The 19,285-nt window shown below is 40.6% G+C and overlaps 1 protein-coding gene across 8 annotated transcripts in view; it reads right to left on the bottom strand.

Annotated features, from left to right (window-relative positions):
• AOAH (acyloxyacyl hydrolase) overlaps positions 1-19,285 on the bottom strand; it is a 177,634-nt gene that overhangs the window by 43,653 nt on the left and 114,696 nt on the right. For all 8 annotated transcript variants that reach the window (XR_010842142.1, XM_059073653.2, XM_067042335.1 and 5 more), the window contains one exon: positions 9,040-9,122. Coding sequence is in view for 7 of the 8 variants with exons in the window: in XM_059073653.2 (XP_058929636.1) it covers positions 9,040-9,122 (83 nt within the window). In the remaining variant the exon portion in view is untranslated. The remainder of the gene's footprint in view (positions 1-9,039; positions 9,123-19,285) is intronic.

The raw sequence follows: 19,285 nt of genomic DNA, 5'->3' as shown, positions 1-19,285 counted from the left end.
CAGGGCCAGGATCCAATTCAGGATCACATGTGTTTAGTTTCATGTCTGTTTAGCCTCCTTTAATCTGGGCTGATTCCTTAGTCCTTTGTCTCTCATGACCTTGACACTTTTGAAGGGTACTGGCCAATTATTTTATGGAATGTCTTCAATTTGGGTTTGTCTTATGTTTCTTCATGATTTAATTCAGGTTATGACTGAATAGAGGCAAGAATGCAGTAGCAGTTGCTCAGTTAGTTTAAGGTACAAAACATTTTTTCTTCCAATACAGAGATCTTACGGGGTGGGAGGGTGTATAAGAATAATAAGCCCTTGTATGTATAATTGAATTCAGCTAAGCCTGGATTAATACTCATTTGTAGTTTTTCTCTTCATCCTTCTTTTACTTTTTCCTTGCCTCTCTCCCTTTCTGAGAGGACCACTTTTGATAGAGAAGGCTGACGCAGGATGCTGGATCAAGGTATCTAATTCTGACATTCACCTGCCTCCAGGTCAGGTACTGGCTGTCCTAGACAGCAAGATTTGTTTTAGCAGCTATAATCCAAAAGGGGGACAGTATGGCATGGTGGGGAGCAGGGACAGACATGCTCTGGTGTATCTGGTAGGAGACGGACACGAGTTTAAACTCTACCAAGCTAATGGACCTTGGGCAAGTTACTTAACTTTGCTGTGGGGTTTAAATGGGGAAAGAGTATGTAAAGTACTTAGCATAATGTCTGGCTTAGAGAATGTGCTTTCTATGGACCGAATATTTGTTTCTCTCCAAAATTCATACATTGAAATCTAATCCCCATTGTGATGGTATTTGGAGGTGGGGCTTTGGAGAGGTGATTAGATCGTGAAGATGTGCCCTTATAAGAAACAATGCCGTTCTAAGAAGAAGCCAGAGAGCTGGATCACTCTCCTTCTGACATGCCGCCAGGGGATGCAACGGGAAGTCAGCAGTTTGCAACCTGGAAGAAGGCTCTCATCAGAACCTGCCCATGCAGGCACCCTGAGCCTCCAGACCTGTGAGAAATAAATATCCGTTTATAAATTACCCACTGTGGTACTTTGTTAAGGCAATCTGAACTAATTAAGCAGTATTAGCTAAAGTCTATTAAGGTAATAGTATTAGCTAAAGTATTAGCTAAAGTCTATTAAGGTAATAACAACAATAGCCACTTCAAACAACTCTCCAGCTGAAACTGCCCATCCTGCTAACAGATGCCTTAGAGGGCTGTGCCCTGACCAACGGTCCTTGGCAGTATTTCTGAGATAAACACGATTAGCTGCCTGGAGACTGGAAGGACATCAACCTGTTCCTTCTGGCTTGGAGTAAGGCCTGAAGAGTGGTGTCTCTGTGCCCAGGACAAGCTCCTTCGACAGTTCTTGTGCTTGTTGAGGAATCAAAATCCTCTCAGTCAGGCCTAAGAGCAGGACGGATTTCTCCCCCGTGTCTACTCTTGTTAGAGCACCTCCCAGAGGCAGCTTCTGTCCTTCTGCTGGACGCCCAGGGCCTGGTCAACTCTCAGGAGCTATTCCTCACTTTCGCACCCTCTGATCCGTTGTGCATCAAAGTCCTAGTTCACTTTCCCTTGAATAGTCGCTGACCATTAGACTTGGGATGGGGTTGAACTCTCAAATGGCCACAGGGGCCAGGTAGCTAAATCCATGTGTGACTGGAACAGAGTGGGAACCTTGGCCAGACACACAGCACATGATCCACCTGAAGGGGAGGCCACTACTCAGTGCCAATCCATTGTTGCCAGGCAGGAGCATGGCTGTTTATCAGAACTGCTGATTTTCTAAGATAAATAGGATTTTTTTTTTTCTTTTTCCTTTTTTTTTTTTTTTTGTGGTACGCGGGCCTCTCACTGTTGTGGCCTCTCCCATTGCGGAGCATAGGCTACGGATGCGCAGGCTCAGCGGCCGTGGCTGACGGGCCCAGCCACTCCGCGGCATGTGGGATCTTCCCGGACCGGGGCACGAACCCGTGTCCCCTTCATCGGCAGGTGGACTCTCAACCACTGTACCACCAGGGAAGCCCAGGAAATTGGATTTTTATGTAAAATCTCTTGATTGTTAAACATCAGCAATAAACCACATTAAAAAAAACAAAAAACTTAAACATGGAGTGAGTCTGAGGATTGATAGTCTAAGACACTCTGATTTAGGATTTCAGAATCATAAAGCTTGGATGGACATTGATTATCCTGTTTAAGCCCTTTATTTTAGGGAAACTGAGGCTCAGAATGGGGAAGGGACTCACTGAGGTTATAGAACCAGACATCGAGGAGTCAGGACTTGAACATGGTCTAGGCATGCATTAAGATTTAGTCTTTCATCCTCTGTGTCTATTACAGTGACTGGTGCTCAAAAATAACTGTAGAATTAATGAAGGCATGAAGGATCATTCTCATGAATCTGGGGCTCGCCTCTCCTGAGTTTTCACTGGAGAGCAACAAGAGAGAGTTGTATTATCGTGTGGGATATGAATAAGGTTGTTTTTTTTGCTCATGTGATTCACATGTGAATCTCATGTGATTCATCCCAGAGCAGCGATGTGTACAAGAAACCGTCCAAGAGTCATGAGAAGGAGCCCTGAGCTGGACTCACAGTTGTCATGGACACGATGTGATGTCCCACATCCTGTAGAAATCCCGTCTCCTCTTTCATCCCCTCCCCTCACTCTGATTCTGCTCCAAGGCCTCCTCCTCAATTTGCCTTAGAAACTCTTCCCTCACCCCGTCGCTGTCCAACTTTCTCTTCTCCTCTTCACCCCACCCGCTTAGACTTCCTAAGACTTTAACCTGTAGATGGTCTGAGTATGAATTCCACAGGCTGCCCTGAATTTTGCCCCCCTTTTTTTTCCTAGTTTCTCCTGGTCTGTCAGATTCTCTCCCATTCTTCAGATGGTTTAACCAAAGGCTAAACAAGGGAACCAGCAAGATGAAGTGTTTTGGGGGGTGTGGGGGATGGAGGGTGGGTAGAGAATTTAAGAAGTTCAAGATTGAATTTCGTTTGTGGCAAAGGGATTGGGGTGAAGCTGGGTAGGTGAGGCTGCAAACACATGCACTTTCGCAAGTGTTAAAATTCTCCCTTTTTCATATCTATATACTTGCAGTTAGTCCCTTGCTCCCCACTCTCCCACTAAGTGGGTGAGGATATGGGTGCACAGAGAGGGGTGACCTCTCACTGTCTGGATGGGCCCCTCCAAGAAGACATGCTCTTCAGCACTTTTGACTTTCTGAAAAGAAAACAACCCCAAACAGGTGTTGGCACCAAGGTTTTGCTAAACTTGCAAAAATAAAACGAGGAAGGCTGCAAGTGAAAAAGACATTCTGTTTCAAGTCAGTAAAGTCTTGCTTGCAAACTGTACAGAGATCCTTGGTGCAGCCTCTAAGACCACCAGAGTGCCCTCCTCTGCAGGCTGTGTGGCCATGGAGACTCAGGGCTGGGATTTGCTTGTTTTGTAAGCAGATGAGTCTTGTTTATTTTGGAATTAGTTGCCTTACGAATTTTTCTTTACTTTAAAATACATATTGATATTGAATATCATGTTAACATTTGCTTTTCTTCTACCCTTTATTTTAGATGAAGCGTAATCTTGTCACTCATGGTTTTTGCCCACCGTGGAGGTATTCAGGTTGGCAAAAGATTACTGTGTGTGCTTTTCTTCTCTTCAAAGGTTAAATGTAACTCCTGAGAGTTCTTTAGTTTAAAAAAAAAGTGTGTCAGTTTGACAAGTCCCTACTACATGCAGCAGAAGCTCAGCTCAGGGCTGGGAGTATGCAGCTTGTCCTCACCCTCAGACTGGGAAGCCAGACTTAAAGCAAATGACTCAGCTACAGGCGAGGAAATGCAACAACAGAGGCAGGGACAAAGGGCTTATGTGAGGGCTGAATAAAAGCTAATACTTATTGAGTCCTCTCTGAGCACGAGGCCCAAGGCCCGAGACCTTTGATGAGGTCCCAGAGATTGGACCGTGCAGCACGGGGTACAGCAGGTGCTTTTGGGGTCCACGTTTGCTGTGTTGGCCTCCCCGGCTGAATACTGACTGGCGTCCGCACCTGAAGCTCTAGCCTCTGAGGGGCGATCATTGCTGGGGAGAAGATGACACCCCTCATCTGCTTCTGCCTCTTCCAACATGTTCTAGAGCTTCCAGCTCAAGCAGCCGAGGCTTGTTCTCCAGCCCCTTCCACCCACAGCTTCCACCTCTTGCCTCACCCATCATCAGGGGTCTTCCACTGCCCCACCCTCAGTTCTCACACTGTAGCCTTAACCCTGTCCTTGCCCACTGTCTCCTCCAGCCTCTCTAGGGGAGTCCCGAGCCTGCTCCCCAGGCTGCACCAGCTTCCCATTCCTCAGGGCTCCCTCTGCAGTCCCCTCATTTCTCCTCGAGCCTTTGCCCCAGATCCCCTCTGTCAATCTTAGATCTGCCAGCTACCAGTCTCCATCACTGCCCACTCCTAGACCTAGCCCAGCTTCTTCCTCCCAGAGGAAGCCCCTTTCTTTCTGCCAGATTCTTCCGGTGGGGCTGGCAGCCCCTCCCCTATCCCCATTACCTTCCTGCTTGCTACTGTTCCCAGGGGCCAGGAAACTCAACGCTAAATGTCCCTCTTTCTGCCCTTGAACTCTGGGAGCCACAGGCCTTCCCAACATGGACATGTGTTTTTTAAAATTTATTTTTAATTTTTCAAATCTACTTGCTTCTTTAAACAAAACTTTATATTGGAAAAAGTGACTGATTTTTTAAAATGCTGAGTACGTAACAGGACAGGTGGTGGGTGAGGTTAGCAAGAAAGATGGACGGTCAGGAAGCACTGTATATCCCCATTCAACCTTACCACGGCCCAGTGAAGTTCACGTATGGACTGCTATCACCCCCACTTTGCTGAGGGAGCCCCAGCTGGGTTTTGTGATGAATTCCTTCATGTCATGTGACATAGTTTAAGGAATTGGCTTTATTGGGGGAAATGACAAACTTACAGGGCTGGGTTTGTCCCCTGAACCCCATCATCCCACTGAGTTTGGGTGCAGCCTTTCCCCCAGGAGGGTGGGGTGAAGAATCCCATTGGAGCTGGCTTATTGCAACGGCAACAAAGAATGAGATCCTGGCGTCGCCTTGGGCAACTGTGCTCATCTAACCGTGATCCCCATTTTATAGATGCAGAAACGGACTGGAGAAATTTAACAATTTGTCCAAGTCACACACCAATTCCAGGACCTAAATTCAAAACCAGTCTGCTATTTTATACACAAAGAAAAAAGACTTTATGAAGTAACAAGGAGGGGAAGACCTCTGCTCTCTGTTCTCTGGACTTCACCTTGTATCTCTGAGAAGTCAGGTGATATTCTGTGAGGACCCAGCCAACCCGCTGGTGTTTTTTGTTTTTGCGGTACGCGGGCCTCTCACTGTTGTGGCCTCTCCCGTTGCGGAGCACAGGCTCCGGACGCGCAGGCTCAGCGGCCATGGCTCACGGGCCCAGCCGCTCGGCGGCATGTGGGATCCTCCCGGACCGGGGCACGAACCCCTGTCCCCTGCATCGGCAGGCGGACTCTCAACCACTGCGCCACCAGGGAAGCCACCCCCTGGTGTTTTGACACTTTCCCCCTTCACCGCACTCCCTTCTGCTCCCCACCCGAGCCGTGTTGGCACGTTGGGAGCTGTAAGGGCTGCTGCAACCCATCTCCTTTGCCGATTGTAAAGAAGGCTTAGCAAGAAACTTCCTACGCTTAACCCTCCATGCCAGAGAATTAGTACCCAAATTAAAATGACTTCAACAGTTTACATTTTAAAATACCTTATAATCACTGGCAATGGTTCATGGTAGAGCTATCTATAGAAAATTTTGAGATCTTGTACATAAACCTCAAGAGGAAAATAGGAGCTGTTTCTTTAATTCTTATTACACAATTTTTAAGAAACGCTTTCATATTCCATTCAACTCTTTCTTCCCTTTTTCCTCTTTCTCTCTCACTGGTTCTGAAAAATAAGTGTAGACATAAAAATGCAGGCTATAGAAAGCTGACTTTTTCTATATCTAATAAAAACCTGGGGGAGTAATTGAAATAATTTGGCAGTCAGGTTACATGCTGCATAATATCAAAGGAAAAATCCATAGTGAGGAAAGCAGCAGAAAACAGGAAGATGTGCTGGAGAATAAAGCCAGGACATTAAATAATGAGTAACTATGAGAAACTTTAAAAAAATGATTTTTAAAATTACATCCTTAGAAAAATAGTCAAGAAGCATCTTCAAAGAAGTTATACTAGACAAAGTGTACACTCTGTATTTCTAAGGATTTTGAATTTAAAGAAAAGAACAGAAATACTCCTCACCCCCAACTCCACCCCGGCATCTATTCATTAGATAAAAGTCTGACAGAAGCCATGGGTTTCAATCAAATTTTGACACACACGTTTTTTCATGATTAGGCTATCCTCCCATCTCCTTTCTCCCTTTTTATCTCCACGATCTGAATTTTAAAGAAATGCTGTCAAGACAGTGTACCACAAAAGGAGAGATATCTACTATAAATTGTACTGAGTACTTTTCAGAGAATTTTACTTTGGTCTTTTAGATTTTACAGAAGATGGCTGCATTCATTGTGGGAACAAAGTGACGTTGAGATGACACGTCTGGGTCTTGTGAGAGAGACATACTGGTGTCGCAGGCACACGGGGAGAGAGCAGCTTCCAGCCTGCATTTCTGTCTGAATCCTATTCCTTATTCTGCACCCTAACATGGACTTTTGGCTGGGGACCTTGGGCAAGTTCTTTACTGTTCCTTCATTCAGTTTCCATCTAGATTTTTTTTTTTTTTTTGCGGTACACGGGCCTCTCACTGTTGTGGCCTCTCCCGTTGCGGAGCACAGGCTCCGGACGCGCAGGCTCAGCGGCCATGGCTCACGGGCCCAGCCGCTCCGAGGCATGTGGGATCCTCCCGGACCGGGGCACGAACCCATGTCCCCTGCATTGGCAGGCGGACTCTCAACCACTGCGCCACCAGGGAAGCCCTCCATCTAGATTTTTTTTTGGTTGTTATTTCTATATAAAACCAAAATCTATGGGAAACATAAATATTTTAAAAAATGAAAGCTATCACCCATAATTTATCAAACATAATGATTTTGGTGTATTTTCTATCAATTTTCTTATGTATAGCTAATTTTTTCTTTTCTTTTAAAAATATAGTAGAAATTAAATTACACTATCCAATTTTATATGCTCATTTTTCTTTTGGTGGTGTTTTGTCTTTCTAAATAAAAATATATGGACTTTTAGTCCTAATTTCCTAGAGCTGCATAATATTCCACATGGTGTTTTTGTGTTCTTTGTTTTTACAGTCTACACCGACAGAAAGCTTTTGACAGCACTGGGACTGTTTGAATATCTCATTAAAGGAGAAGAGAGAAAGCAACAAGGGGTCAGTATTCACTTTGTGTCTATGATGATTCCTAGCCAGGTTGCATGACAACTTTCCAATAAACTGCTGGTCATATTCATACACAGAGAGACAAGGCTGATTTCTTTCTGTGGGTCAATCTCGGATCATAGACCAGTGACTGTATTATCATTGTTAGTGTCTGAGTGGAGTGCGATAAGCTGGGTACAAATTCCAGCTCTGCAACTTTCTATTCTGTGACATGGACAGGGCTCTTGGTTCTCTCTATGCCTCTGCTTTCTCAGCTGTAACAGTGTAGATATCATTACAAATTCCCAATTCTGAGAAACGTATTTTAATACATTTGATACTGGGTTGAATGCTGCAATCAATGTGTACATTGCCATTTTTCTTTCCTTTTTCCACCATTAACACTCTCCAGAGCTAATACAATCAATGATATCTTTGAATTGAAGTAATATAATATGTAATATAATAAATACTTGCTTTATAGTTTGTTGAAAGGATTTGGTGAATATTATATATTTATATTATACATAAATATATAATACATATATATTATATATACATATAATATATATTATACATAAATTGTTCTTAGCATTTGGTAAGAGATCAACAATCAGCTATTATTTTATTAGTAAGAGAAAAACTATGTTGTCCTTAGAATAGAACATTTGTACTGTGTAGAATATATATGATGAACATATAATACATTATTTGTAGGGCATATATTTAGATAAAACTTGTACTGCTTGGAAAATTCCTTAATACTCTGTTGATTAGAGATGGCATAGGGATGGCAAATAGGTTTAACTTTATGTGCCAAGTCTAATCTGTTGATGATGATTGTCAGCTGTGCTGTGTTGTGAGAATCACTGAAGCAGAATAGCAGACAAGAGTGCCAAGGTGGGTTGGTTAATATCTTCCCCAGACTTCGGAAGATGGAGTGGCAACACACAGACTAAGTGTTTGCCATCTCTGCATTATGTGTCACAAAAAATTACTTGGCAGCTCATTAGGTATTGGCCAGGCCAAGGTTTATCAATCAGGAGTTTCATCAAAATCTTGTGGACTGAATCTGGGTCCAAGGTGGGAGGTGAGAACCACACAGGTAAGAAACAAGTCCAGGAGACACAGATGTCTGGGAAACATGGGAAGCTGATGGAGGCAATACCCTGAAAACACGTTCCTTTTTAAAATGGCTTTGGGGGATTTCAGCCACAAACTTCTAGCTATTTTTCGTAAGACTCCAACCCCAGTAGAAATGTGGGAGACTTTGCACCATGTGGGAGGGCAGAGTCTTTGCAATGACCTTGATCTCGCTCAGCCCTTGTTCTGCAAATGCTCACTTAGGTCTTGCCTCCTGAGCCTGGATGCCCTGCACCTTGGCCTTTCTAGAGCTTTGCTCTTGGATGACTGAGGTGCCCCCATGGTCACTACTTTAACAGCATCATGTCTTGTTCTCCTTTGCTATGGGTAAAAGGCTTTAAAAGGGCCCCTCTCTCAGAAAAGGATATGGTATTGAAAAGGGAGACTGTTCATTTTATTCTATGTTCATTATTATCTAATCCTCTGCTTTTGTGGTACTTATGAAATAAAACCAATCATTAAAGGCACATTGGTGAAAGTTTAAATGGAACACTACATACCATTTCTTGAAATGTTCTGGTAGTCCCTGTGATTGCAGTGGTTTCTTTTCCATAAACGAAGGTAAATAGAATTTTCTTTAACTCTGAAAGAAATATATATGTGTATATTTAATGACAGGACATTCACATAATGGAGTTAAAAGAAACATGGTTTTCTTATGATTTTTTAAATGTGAAAATGAACTCAGAAAATCAAATCTCTGCAAGCACATTTTCTCTAAACTGCCAATACATTATTAGGAATTGTTATAAGAAACAGTGATAAGAAACATCTTATCACTGATGTGATAAGATCAAACTTTTTCTTCTTTTTATGAAGACTTCCAGTCATCCCTTTCTAACCTCTTAACCAAGAGCTGCTGTAAGTCTCTTGAACAACTGGTCATTTTTACCAACTCGGTTATTTCGAATCTGACCATGTTCTCTTTCTTTTTTCGGTTGCTGTGAAGCTGTGGCAGACACTCCTGTTGTCTTTCAGATCCATTTCTCCCCCTTCATCCATTTTAATAGAAGTTTCAGTAGGACATGTGTCTGCCCCGAATGATGACTGCTTTTCTCAGCTTCCCTTGCAGCTAGGAGTGGCCACTTCACTAAATTCTGGACAATAAGATGGAAGGAGAAGTATCCAGTGACAATTTCTGGGAATGTTTCTCAGGAAACAATTGGCAGGTGACCCTTGCTTAGTCCTTTTTCTCCATTCTGCTGCCCACAATAGGAATGCTGTCATCTTGGACTATAGGGATAAGTTCTACACTGAGAAAATAGAGGTGTGAGCTGGAAGGGCCCTGGATCCTTGAGGACCAGTGGAGTTGACCTCCGATATCAGACCTGGACTGCACATGTGAGAGAAATAAACTCATCTGTCATCTTATTTAAACCACCCATACATTGAGTTTCTCCTTTACTTATAGCTGAATCTAATACTAATGGACATAGATTTTAGAGACAAATTTTCAACCAGCATCAGGCTGTAATTGCACATATTTTAAGTCACTTTATTGGCTTCTCTTTGTCCCATCTTTGATTTTCTATCTTCTTTGCCAAACTTTAATTTAATTTAAATGGAACTTAATGTTATGTTCTCTATACTTTTATAGGCTTCCTAAAATCCATTTTGAAACAAGACCAGGTATAAACTAATGAATAATAATTAAACTCAGACATATTTGATTATTACTCAAATGTATTTTATCTTCTCTCCATTATAATAAACTGCATATCTCACAACCTTACATAAATCATCACTTATTTTTAAGTGTTATGTAAGTCTCACTCATTGTATTATAGTGCTTGCCTACTGTCTCAGTGCTTCAGGTTTGGGCACTTAGAATGCACTGTAAGTATTGTTCTTTCTGAAGTCTGAGGAAACTAATAATAATAGAAAAAAAACCTTGTGGTTACCAAAGGGGAAAGGGGGAGGGAGGGATAAATTAGGAGTTTGGGATTAACATGTACACACTACTATATATAAAATAGGTAACCAACAAGGACCTACTGTATAGCACATTCTTTTCCCTTATAAGTTATTTTGTAATAACTTATAAGGGAAAAGAATATAATAAACAAACGAATACAACACTGTAATCAACTATACTTCAATTAACCCCCCCCCCAAAAAAAATGAAACTACTAGTAACATTTCTTAACAGAAGACCAAGATCTCTGAACAATATTTTAATTATGGAATTTTTGCTTTGTGGTAGAGTTCTGAGGTGAGTGATTTATTCTACTTTTTAAAATCAAAGCTACCCATGCACATAGTTTTAAAAATCAAATTCATTTTACTTGAATAATGTTTATTGAGCCTTATTATGTTCCAGACACTATTCGAGGCACCTGGATCCTACTGCTAAATGAAAAAGACAAAGATCCCTGCCCCTGTGTCATTGACATTCTGGCAGGGAAAAAACCCCACTAAGCATCATGAATAGGCAAATTATGGAGCATGCTGGAAGACAGTAAATGCTATGGAAAAAAGGGAGGCAGGGGAGCTAGGATTAGATTGGTCAGAACAATCCTTGTTGAAAAGGTGGATGTGAGCAAAGACTTGAAGTGGTGAGCCTTAGAGAACAAAATAGTTGAACTATTTTCGTCTATAAGGCTTGTGGTGATAAACAGCAAGCTCACACTCCCCATTCCTTCCCATTTCTCCATTCCCAGAGGCAATTAATTTCAACCTTATTTGACTGAGTCTTTTCATATTTTCTTTCTTATCTCTAAATAACATACTTTCAAGGCTACTTCTTGATTTTTAGTCTTTGGCATTATCTATTCACTTCCCACTATCAAGAGGAGGATTTAGCTATTCACAACAGATCTATGATTGCTTTTTCTTCTCTTCACAACACTTTCATTTCCCTGGAGTTAATAGCTGTCTTTGTTTCTTTGTTTAATTTTCTTAAGTGTTTATCATCAATTCACCCTTAAATCTTTTTACAGTTGTTTGATCTCTTTTCAATATGCTCTGATATATCAGATAGTTTATTAATTTCATCTCCTTGTGGAAATCTCTCCTGGATCCTCTTGCTCTGCTTAATCAGGACTTGTTGCCCTCTCACTCTGCTGCAGAGCAGATATCCTGGGAGCCTCCTTCTTCATATCTTAGGGATTCTTTTCTCCTCTTCCTGACTTGTTAGATATCCTATTTCCTGGAAGACCACATTTTTCTTATTTTTGATGGAGAGTACTTTTATGTAACATTTGAAGGATGTGTGTGAAGTAACATTACTTTTTTTAGCATCTGAAAATGTTTTTATTTTTGACTTAGTGAGGTGTAGGGTGGTGAGGTATTGCTGGTGAGGTGTAGGGCGGGCCCAGAAACACAGCTTGCACCATAAATACAAACACAAATAAGGGTTAATAGGACTTGTTGGGGACGAACTTCAAGTAAAGAAGTAGCAGTGTTCACCTGGTCCCTGAACTCTTATTATCTCATAGAAAAGTGTCTTAGACAGGACATAACTAGACTAGACACATATGGGACACCCTATATATTTTTAGGGAAAGCAGGTTCTGGTGTTTATAAGTTGCTATATAATAATAATAATAATAATAATAATAATAATAAATTTCAGGGATAGATAACTATTTTGTTAAAAAGGAGGAGTTCCAAACAGGATGAATCAGCTTCTTGTTAAGTACCAATAGGAAAGAGGAAATGGGTTTCCAGAATTATCAGTTTGCCTATTGTTGACTGGTATGGTAGATTTAAGAATAGCCTCATTATCTTTGACACCCCTACCCTTAAATCTTGGCTGTCTTGTTACTTCTTTGACCAAAAAGATATGGTGGAAGTGACACTATGCCAGTTTTGGCCTGGCTTTTAAGATTCTTGGCAACTTTGGTCTCTTGGAGCCCCGGTCCACCACCTGAGAAGTCTGACTATCTTTCTGGAGACATCATGTTAAAAAGGCCCTATAGTGGAAGCAACAAAGATATCCTTCAATAGGTGAATAGATAAACAAACCGTGGTACACCCATACAAAGGACTATTATTCAGCAATAAAAGGAAGTGAGCTATTATGCCATGAAGAGACATAGAGGAAGCTTAAGTGCATATTGTTAAGTAAAAGAAGCCAATCTGAAAAGGCTACATACTGTGTGGTTCCAAGTATGTGACATTCTGGAAAAGGCAAAACATGGAGAATCAAAAAATCAGTGGTTTCCAGGGGTTAAGAGGAGGGAGGCGGGTATTAATAGGTGGAGTACAGGGGCTTTTTAGGGCAGTGAAACTAATCTGTACAATACTGTAATGGTGGATATATGTCATTATGCATTTGTCAAAACCCATAGAATGCACAACACACAGAGTAAACCTTAATGTAAACTATAGACTTCAGTTAAGAATAACGTATCAATATTGGCTCTTCATTTATAACAAATCTACCACACTAATGTGAGATGTTAATAATAGGGGGAATTGAGGAGATGAGGGAGTATGTGGGAACTCTCAGTACTTTCTGCTCATTTTTTCTGTAAACCTAAAACTGCTCAAAAATTAAAGTTTATTAAAAAAAAAAAAAAAAAAAAAAAAAAAGCCCTACCTGGAAAGGAAAAGAGATCCAGCTAAACTCAGCCTTCTGGTCACCCCTTGTCAGGTACCCACTTCGTGTGAGTGAAGCCATCTTGGACCCTCCAGCCCAGCGCTAAGTGAATACTGTTGTATCCATGGTCAATATTACATGGAGAGGAAAAATTGGCCAGCCAAGCTCTGCCTGAATTCCTGATCTCCCAAACTGTGAGGTATAAAAATGCTTTGTTTTAAGCCACTAAACTTTGGAGTACTTTTTACGCAACAATTGATGTCCAGAACAGATGCTTATAGAATTCTGGGTTAATATCGTTTTCCCTCAGAAGATTGAAGGAATCGATCCATTGGATCTTGACCTACCTCTGTTGTTGTCTGAAGCCATTCTCTGCCTCAATCCTTTGAGATCCTGAGTAGCATCTGTTCCAAGTGTTCTGAAGTGTCATGATGACAGGCTTGGTGTGGTTCTATTTCCATTCAGTGTTAGACACCCTTTCAACCTGGAAATTCATGTCACTCAGTTCTGAGAGGTGTTCTTGAATTATTCCATTGATGATTTCTTCCTTTCTTAGAACTCCTATTATTTGGATACTGGGTCACCTAGACTGGTCCTCTAATTTTCCTAGTTTTTCTCTTAGTTTCCATCTCTTTGTCTTTTGCTCTATTTTCTGGATGATATCCTCAACATGATTTTTCAATACACCCATGAAATTCATCTTTTGTCATTAGTATAATCTCCCAATGATCTTTTTTGGTCTCTGAATATTTCTTTAATTTTAGTATAATGTTTTTATTTCATGAATGTAATATCTCCTTTTATTTTTTTGAAGATATCATTTTAGTTATTTTTATAAGTAGGATATTAATTAAAGTTTAAAAAAATTTCCCCTTGGAGCACTGTCTCTGTTATCTTGAAGTTGTTTTTCTCTTTCTTTTTGTGTTGTTTTTCACATTCAAGGTTGGTCTCAGATATCTGATGATCTTGGGTTGTTGGCTTATGTGTAAAAGTGGAAACTAGCTGAAAACTCAAAAGCTGATTGGAAAGTGGGCCTGCTGGGTGTGGCTTGTTGTCTATGGCTCTTACTAGAGGGTGGACTGGCTGGGCCTTTCTCAGGAAACCCCTGCTGTCCGAGTCTCTGGGGCTTTCCTCTTAGGATGTGCAGATTCCCCAGAGAAGGGTCTTCTAGTGTCCAGCTGGGTTGCCAGCACTCTGGGTCCAGGGGTGGGTGGACTTCAGATTCATCAGGCTTGTGTTTTAGCACAGTGTTCCTACCTCCCCTTGTCTGCTGTCTTCCAGTCTAGAAGCTCTTGATTTTAGCATCTCCAGAGAAGAAACCCTAGTCTTATATCAGAATAAGGGAGGGGAAGAGATACGAGGATTAACTACTTCTTCAACAATCTTTCAACCAAGACTTGTTTTTAGCCTCACTTTCATTTCTAGAGCTACCATACAGAGCCAGTTCCCAAGGCCTCTGGGGTTCTGTGGTGTAGACTGGGTTGCTTCTCAGCTGTCCCTCCTCCTAGTTTAGGATGCAACTTTCTTGAACCGAATAAGTCAGTTACCACTTGTTCTTCTGCTTTCTGGCTTCCAACATTTTGTGGCTGTTGGCTCTTCCTGTTCTCTTTGTCCTTGTGGACAAATTCGTTTACTGTCATTTTAGTGGGGTTTCTCAAGGAAGAGAAGTAAATGCTTTGTTCAATCTGCTATCTTACCCAGAAGGCTGAAATGAATACTTTATACACTGCATCATCTACGCCCTCTGTCTTGACTATTTTATTATATTTTGAAAATGCAGATGGGAAATGGACATTAGATCTGGGTTCAATACTAAAATAATTTCACAGTCAATAAAGAGGGGTTATTTTCCTTTGAGAAAGTAATTATTACCAATATTTAGCCAGAAAGGTATTTTCGATCATTCTAAAAATGGAATTTATGTACTGAAATATTGTTTTGCTCTTGACCTGCTCATGGAGAGTAAACAGTGTGGATATTAATATTATAGACACAGTTAGTCACACATTACAGAAAGAACACAGAAATCTTTATCAATAGGCAAATAGCTCTATTATTATTTCTGACCAGAAATAGCATCTAGAATTTTGGGATTAAGGTTTTATAATACTAAGTACTAGAAACTATTTCACCTAAAAAGTTACTAATTTCTTTCATCCCCATTCTCAATACATAACCTCTCTTATAAATCTTAGGAACTGAATTTCTAATGCAGTGCTCAGGAATTCTGAGAAGATAGAGGGGTCAGTACAATATGTTGAGAAGCTTGTAATACAATATTTGAGTTGCCTATAAATGGAGGAGATTGCTTAATAGAAAGTTATTTACATACAGGGTCAGTGAAACTTGAATTAATAGGCTAAACGGAGGATACCGTGCATAGTAAGGTTAACGGTGATCACCATTCTGGTTTCAAATTCTCCTCTTCTCACTCCCCTCTCCCTACTTGGACTCCAGTTTCCTGTATGATCTTTATTTCTCTTTTTCCTCTGTTGTGCATCAAAACCCAGTCCAACGGGTTAGCAGAAGAGGTAATAGCTTCAGGCCTGTAATTTGAGGGGTGCAGAGAAGGAGTGTTTGAAAGTTCTCTTCCTCACACATTCCCCAGTGTCTAAGGTAGGGGTTCCCTCAGCATTGACAGTAGGCTTGGAGGTTCACCATATTAAATTCCCAGTTTTATAAGCTCCATCTATTGTAGGGCCTGGGAAGTATAGCCCTTTCACTGAGGACACACTAGTCATATTTTGATTTCTAATACCAAAATTCAAAACAGATAAATCTCAGAATATCTACTAGTTGCTTTCCCCAACATGGGCTCAGGTAACACAAAAACCACTTTCTTTGAGAGCCTTCTAATGACCACCCCCCCACCTCATTTTCCTATGGCTGAAAGAAAAACAAAACAAAAGAAAGAGTAAAATTAAGAACAAGCCTCAAGAATAATGTAGACAAATTAAAAGGGTTGTTTTAAAATGGAAAAAATTATCACCTCCTATGTTGATTCCAAGCAGAACCCACTTGGAGAGAGGCAACAAAACAGTTTCCCAAAGGGCTTAGAATATCAGAGGTATTTTGGGATAAACCGAGTGAAATATTATTCAAGCAACAGTGATGTATAAGGTCCTGTTTCTGAGTCTATTTCTGACTCTCTTTAGCAGCACAGCTAGTTTGGGTGTAAATTCTGAGACCCTGTGAAGCTGAATGGGAATAAATCACACAAAAAAGACTGGGGCTTGGAAGGTGAGTGAGAGATAAATGGTAACATTTGATGTGAAGGGTTAGGACAGGGGAGTGGATTGGGATAAAGGTGGATAATTTAGAGACTAGACAGGCTTTATTCAGGGACCTCTACTGCTAGGAAGTTTTAAGACAAGGGTGGATAATTTTCTTTCTGATGTGGATGGAGGTCAGGCCAGCATGGGGCCAGGGAGATGGATTAAAGAACTTTTAAAATTCCTTCTAGCTCTTTGATACTAGCCACATCCCAGAGCCTTGTGTAACCCCTAATTCACTGCATCACAGGAGAACCAAGATTTCAGCCTCAGAGAGAGATAAACATGCAGAATATGACTCGTTGTGTATTCAACGAGCCTGGCAATGGGCTAATTATGCAGGGGGGTTTGCAGGGTGAGGATGACTGCAGAGGAGGTCCCAGGAGTTCAGACATGAAAAGATTAGCAAGACAGCATGATAGATTTTTGAATTTGAGCAGCAAAATAGTAGAGGGAAATAGACTTCAGGGGCATCGTGTTCAATAATTCATAAGCTGCTGTACTCACACAAGGCTTCTTACCTGTTAACTTTCCACTAAGATTCCTTCCTCTGCCCTTCTCTGAGCTTGTGGCATTATAACTCTCTCCATCCTGGCTTTTGCCAGCCTCAGATTTGATTCTAGGCCACTGTATCAGGGTAAACTTTAAACTGTGATAAAACTGAGGGATTTAAGTCTGTGGATGCTTATAAATTTGAAAAGATCATTTGTGGCATAGAAGAAGATTGTTTTAGTAATCTCAACAGTATTTCTCAAAGGATGCTCTGTGCAACACTAGTTTCTTGAGACATATTTTTCTCATAAAACAGACACACATTCTACATGGTTCTGTGGTCAGATTACTTTAAGAAATTATTATATCTTGGAGCTATATACCAAGCTTTTGGGGCTTATTGAAGGCTCTGATAAACCTTACACTGAATAAACCTGTTTCCCTTTATTTAAACCAGCATTTCCAAAACATTTGACCTAGGAATCTTTTTAAAAAGTGTGCATAGTACCTTTTAACATCTTGTGGAACTAGTGTTTCACAGAAACAGTTTTTGAAGAATATTGATGAGGTATCTCTGTGATCTATATTTGAGCTTTATGAGATGGCCTAAAATCTCAAGTTCAGTTGGTTATAAGAATTCTACTAGAAAAATTTGGAGGTTGTACATTTACTTTGATCAATCTAGATTGCTGTAAAATTATATCATTCTGGACAAAAATTCACATCAATGCTTAATTTATCTATTATTGACCAAATAGCAGATCTCTCCTTTGTTTTACTCTTTCTACCTGACTACTGAATTGATAATTTTACTTTAAACTTATTTTCTCCAATTTGTTGACTGTGCAGTTATTTTAATATTGTGATGAATTTTGCTAATTTCTTGTAGAACATTTATTATCGAATCCACTTAGAAGTCCAAGGGCTTAAGTTACACTGATTTATTTTTATATGCATGCCGTTATGCAGCTGGTGATCAAATTCATGCTGTTTATACTCCTCCTCCCATGTTCCTGGTGTTTTCCCTGAAATGTTAATTCCTGCAAATCTGATTTGATTTAGGCAATCTGAGTAAATGCAAGGGAAGGATGTTTGTAGATCATACCACACTCTGCAAATATAAAGTGATGTCACTATAAACTTAGTGATTCTTTTATTGAGTACCTACTATGGTGCCACACTCTGTGCCAGGGGCTAGGGCTCCAGAGCGAAGTCAAGCCGAATTCGGGCACTCAAGATGCTCAGAGTCTGGTATGGGGTGGGTGGAGTGGGGAGACAGTTAGTAAACAGTTATGACAAGTGAGATGACATCGGTATTGAAGGGGCAGAATAGGAGCACAGGAGAGAATGGTACAGTCAGATGGGGGTTAGTATGGAGAGGCCGTCAAAAGGAACTGACCCCTGACTGGTGGTTGTTGAAGCATGAATGGGGGGTAACTAGATAAGACAAAGCTGAGGTTCAGTACCTATGAAAAATGCTCAAACTCACTAGTAATCAAGAGGTTACATATTAGAAGAGCAATAAAATATTTTTTGTTAGATCGGAAAAAAATTAAGAAGATATTTGTCAATATCTGGTATTGACAAAGGTGTGGGGAAACAAGTATTCTTATACAATATTTGTGGGACTGTAAATTGGTGTAGCCTTTTTGGAAGGATTATAAAAAATTAAAAATGTATACATTCTGCTCCAGTAATTTTTTTCTAAAGACATCCTCACATGTAGTCATAAAGAGAACCATAGAATGTTCATTACAGCATTATTGGAATTAAGTTGACTGTCCAGCAGTAGGAGAATAAAACAACCATACTATGAAATACCATTCTGCACAAGAACGGAAAGTGTTTCAAGAAGTATTGTTAAAGCATTAATTTATAATATGTTATGCATAGTATGATGTCATTTATGGGAAAACCCCAACAAAGCATTTATTTCTTTATGTACAAATACATAGAAACGGTCTGTAAGAAACCACACTAAATTGATAACAGGACTTTCTTCTGAGAAAGGGAATGAAATTGGGAGAGGTCTTTGGCTTTTTACATTACATGGCTCAGTATTTTTTGTAAAATAAAAATGTATTCATGATTTGAATAAATTAAAAAATAAAATTAAAAACTAAGTAGGGTCAAAAAGAACCCCCCCAAAACAAAGTAGGGTCAAAGGGGACATCACCGCAGTGGAGAGATTTGTCAGTACACAGCAGGAAGAGTCCTGGGCTAGCAGTCGGTGTCTCCAGGTGGTCCTTCCTGCCCCAGGCAGAGCCTCCATGCGCCTGCATTCCATCCCTTCTTGCCTTGTCTAAGACCTGTTCCTTCCTTTGTCCGCCTTTCTCCCTCTTTTGTTTCTTCCTAACTCCACAAGCATGCTGCAGGATTTCTCATCTAAAAATGTCTCCCTCATCTTTTATTCCCCATTGGCTATCACCTCACTTCTCT

This window comes from Kogia breviceps, chromosome 9 (assembly GCF_026419965.1).
Source record: "Kogia breviceps isolate mKogBre1 chromosome 9, mKogBre1 haplotype 1, whole genome shotgun sequence".
Classification (NCBI taxonomy): domain Eukaryota; kingdom Metazoa; phylum Chordata; class Mammalia; order Artiodactyla; family Physeteridae; genus Kogia; species Kogia breviceps.
The sequence above is the reverse complement of the archived record's forward strand: the minus strand, read 5'-3'. Positions and strand labels throughout refer to the sequence as shown.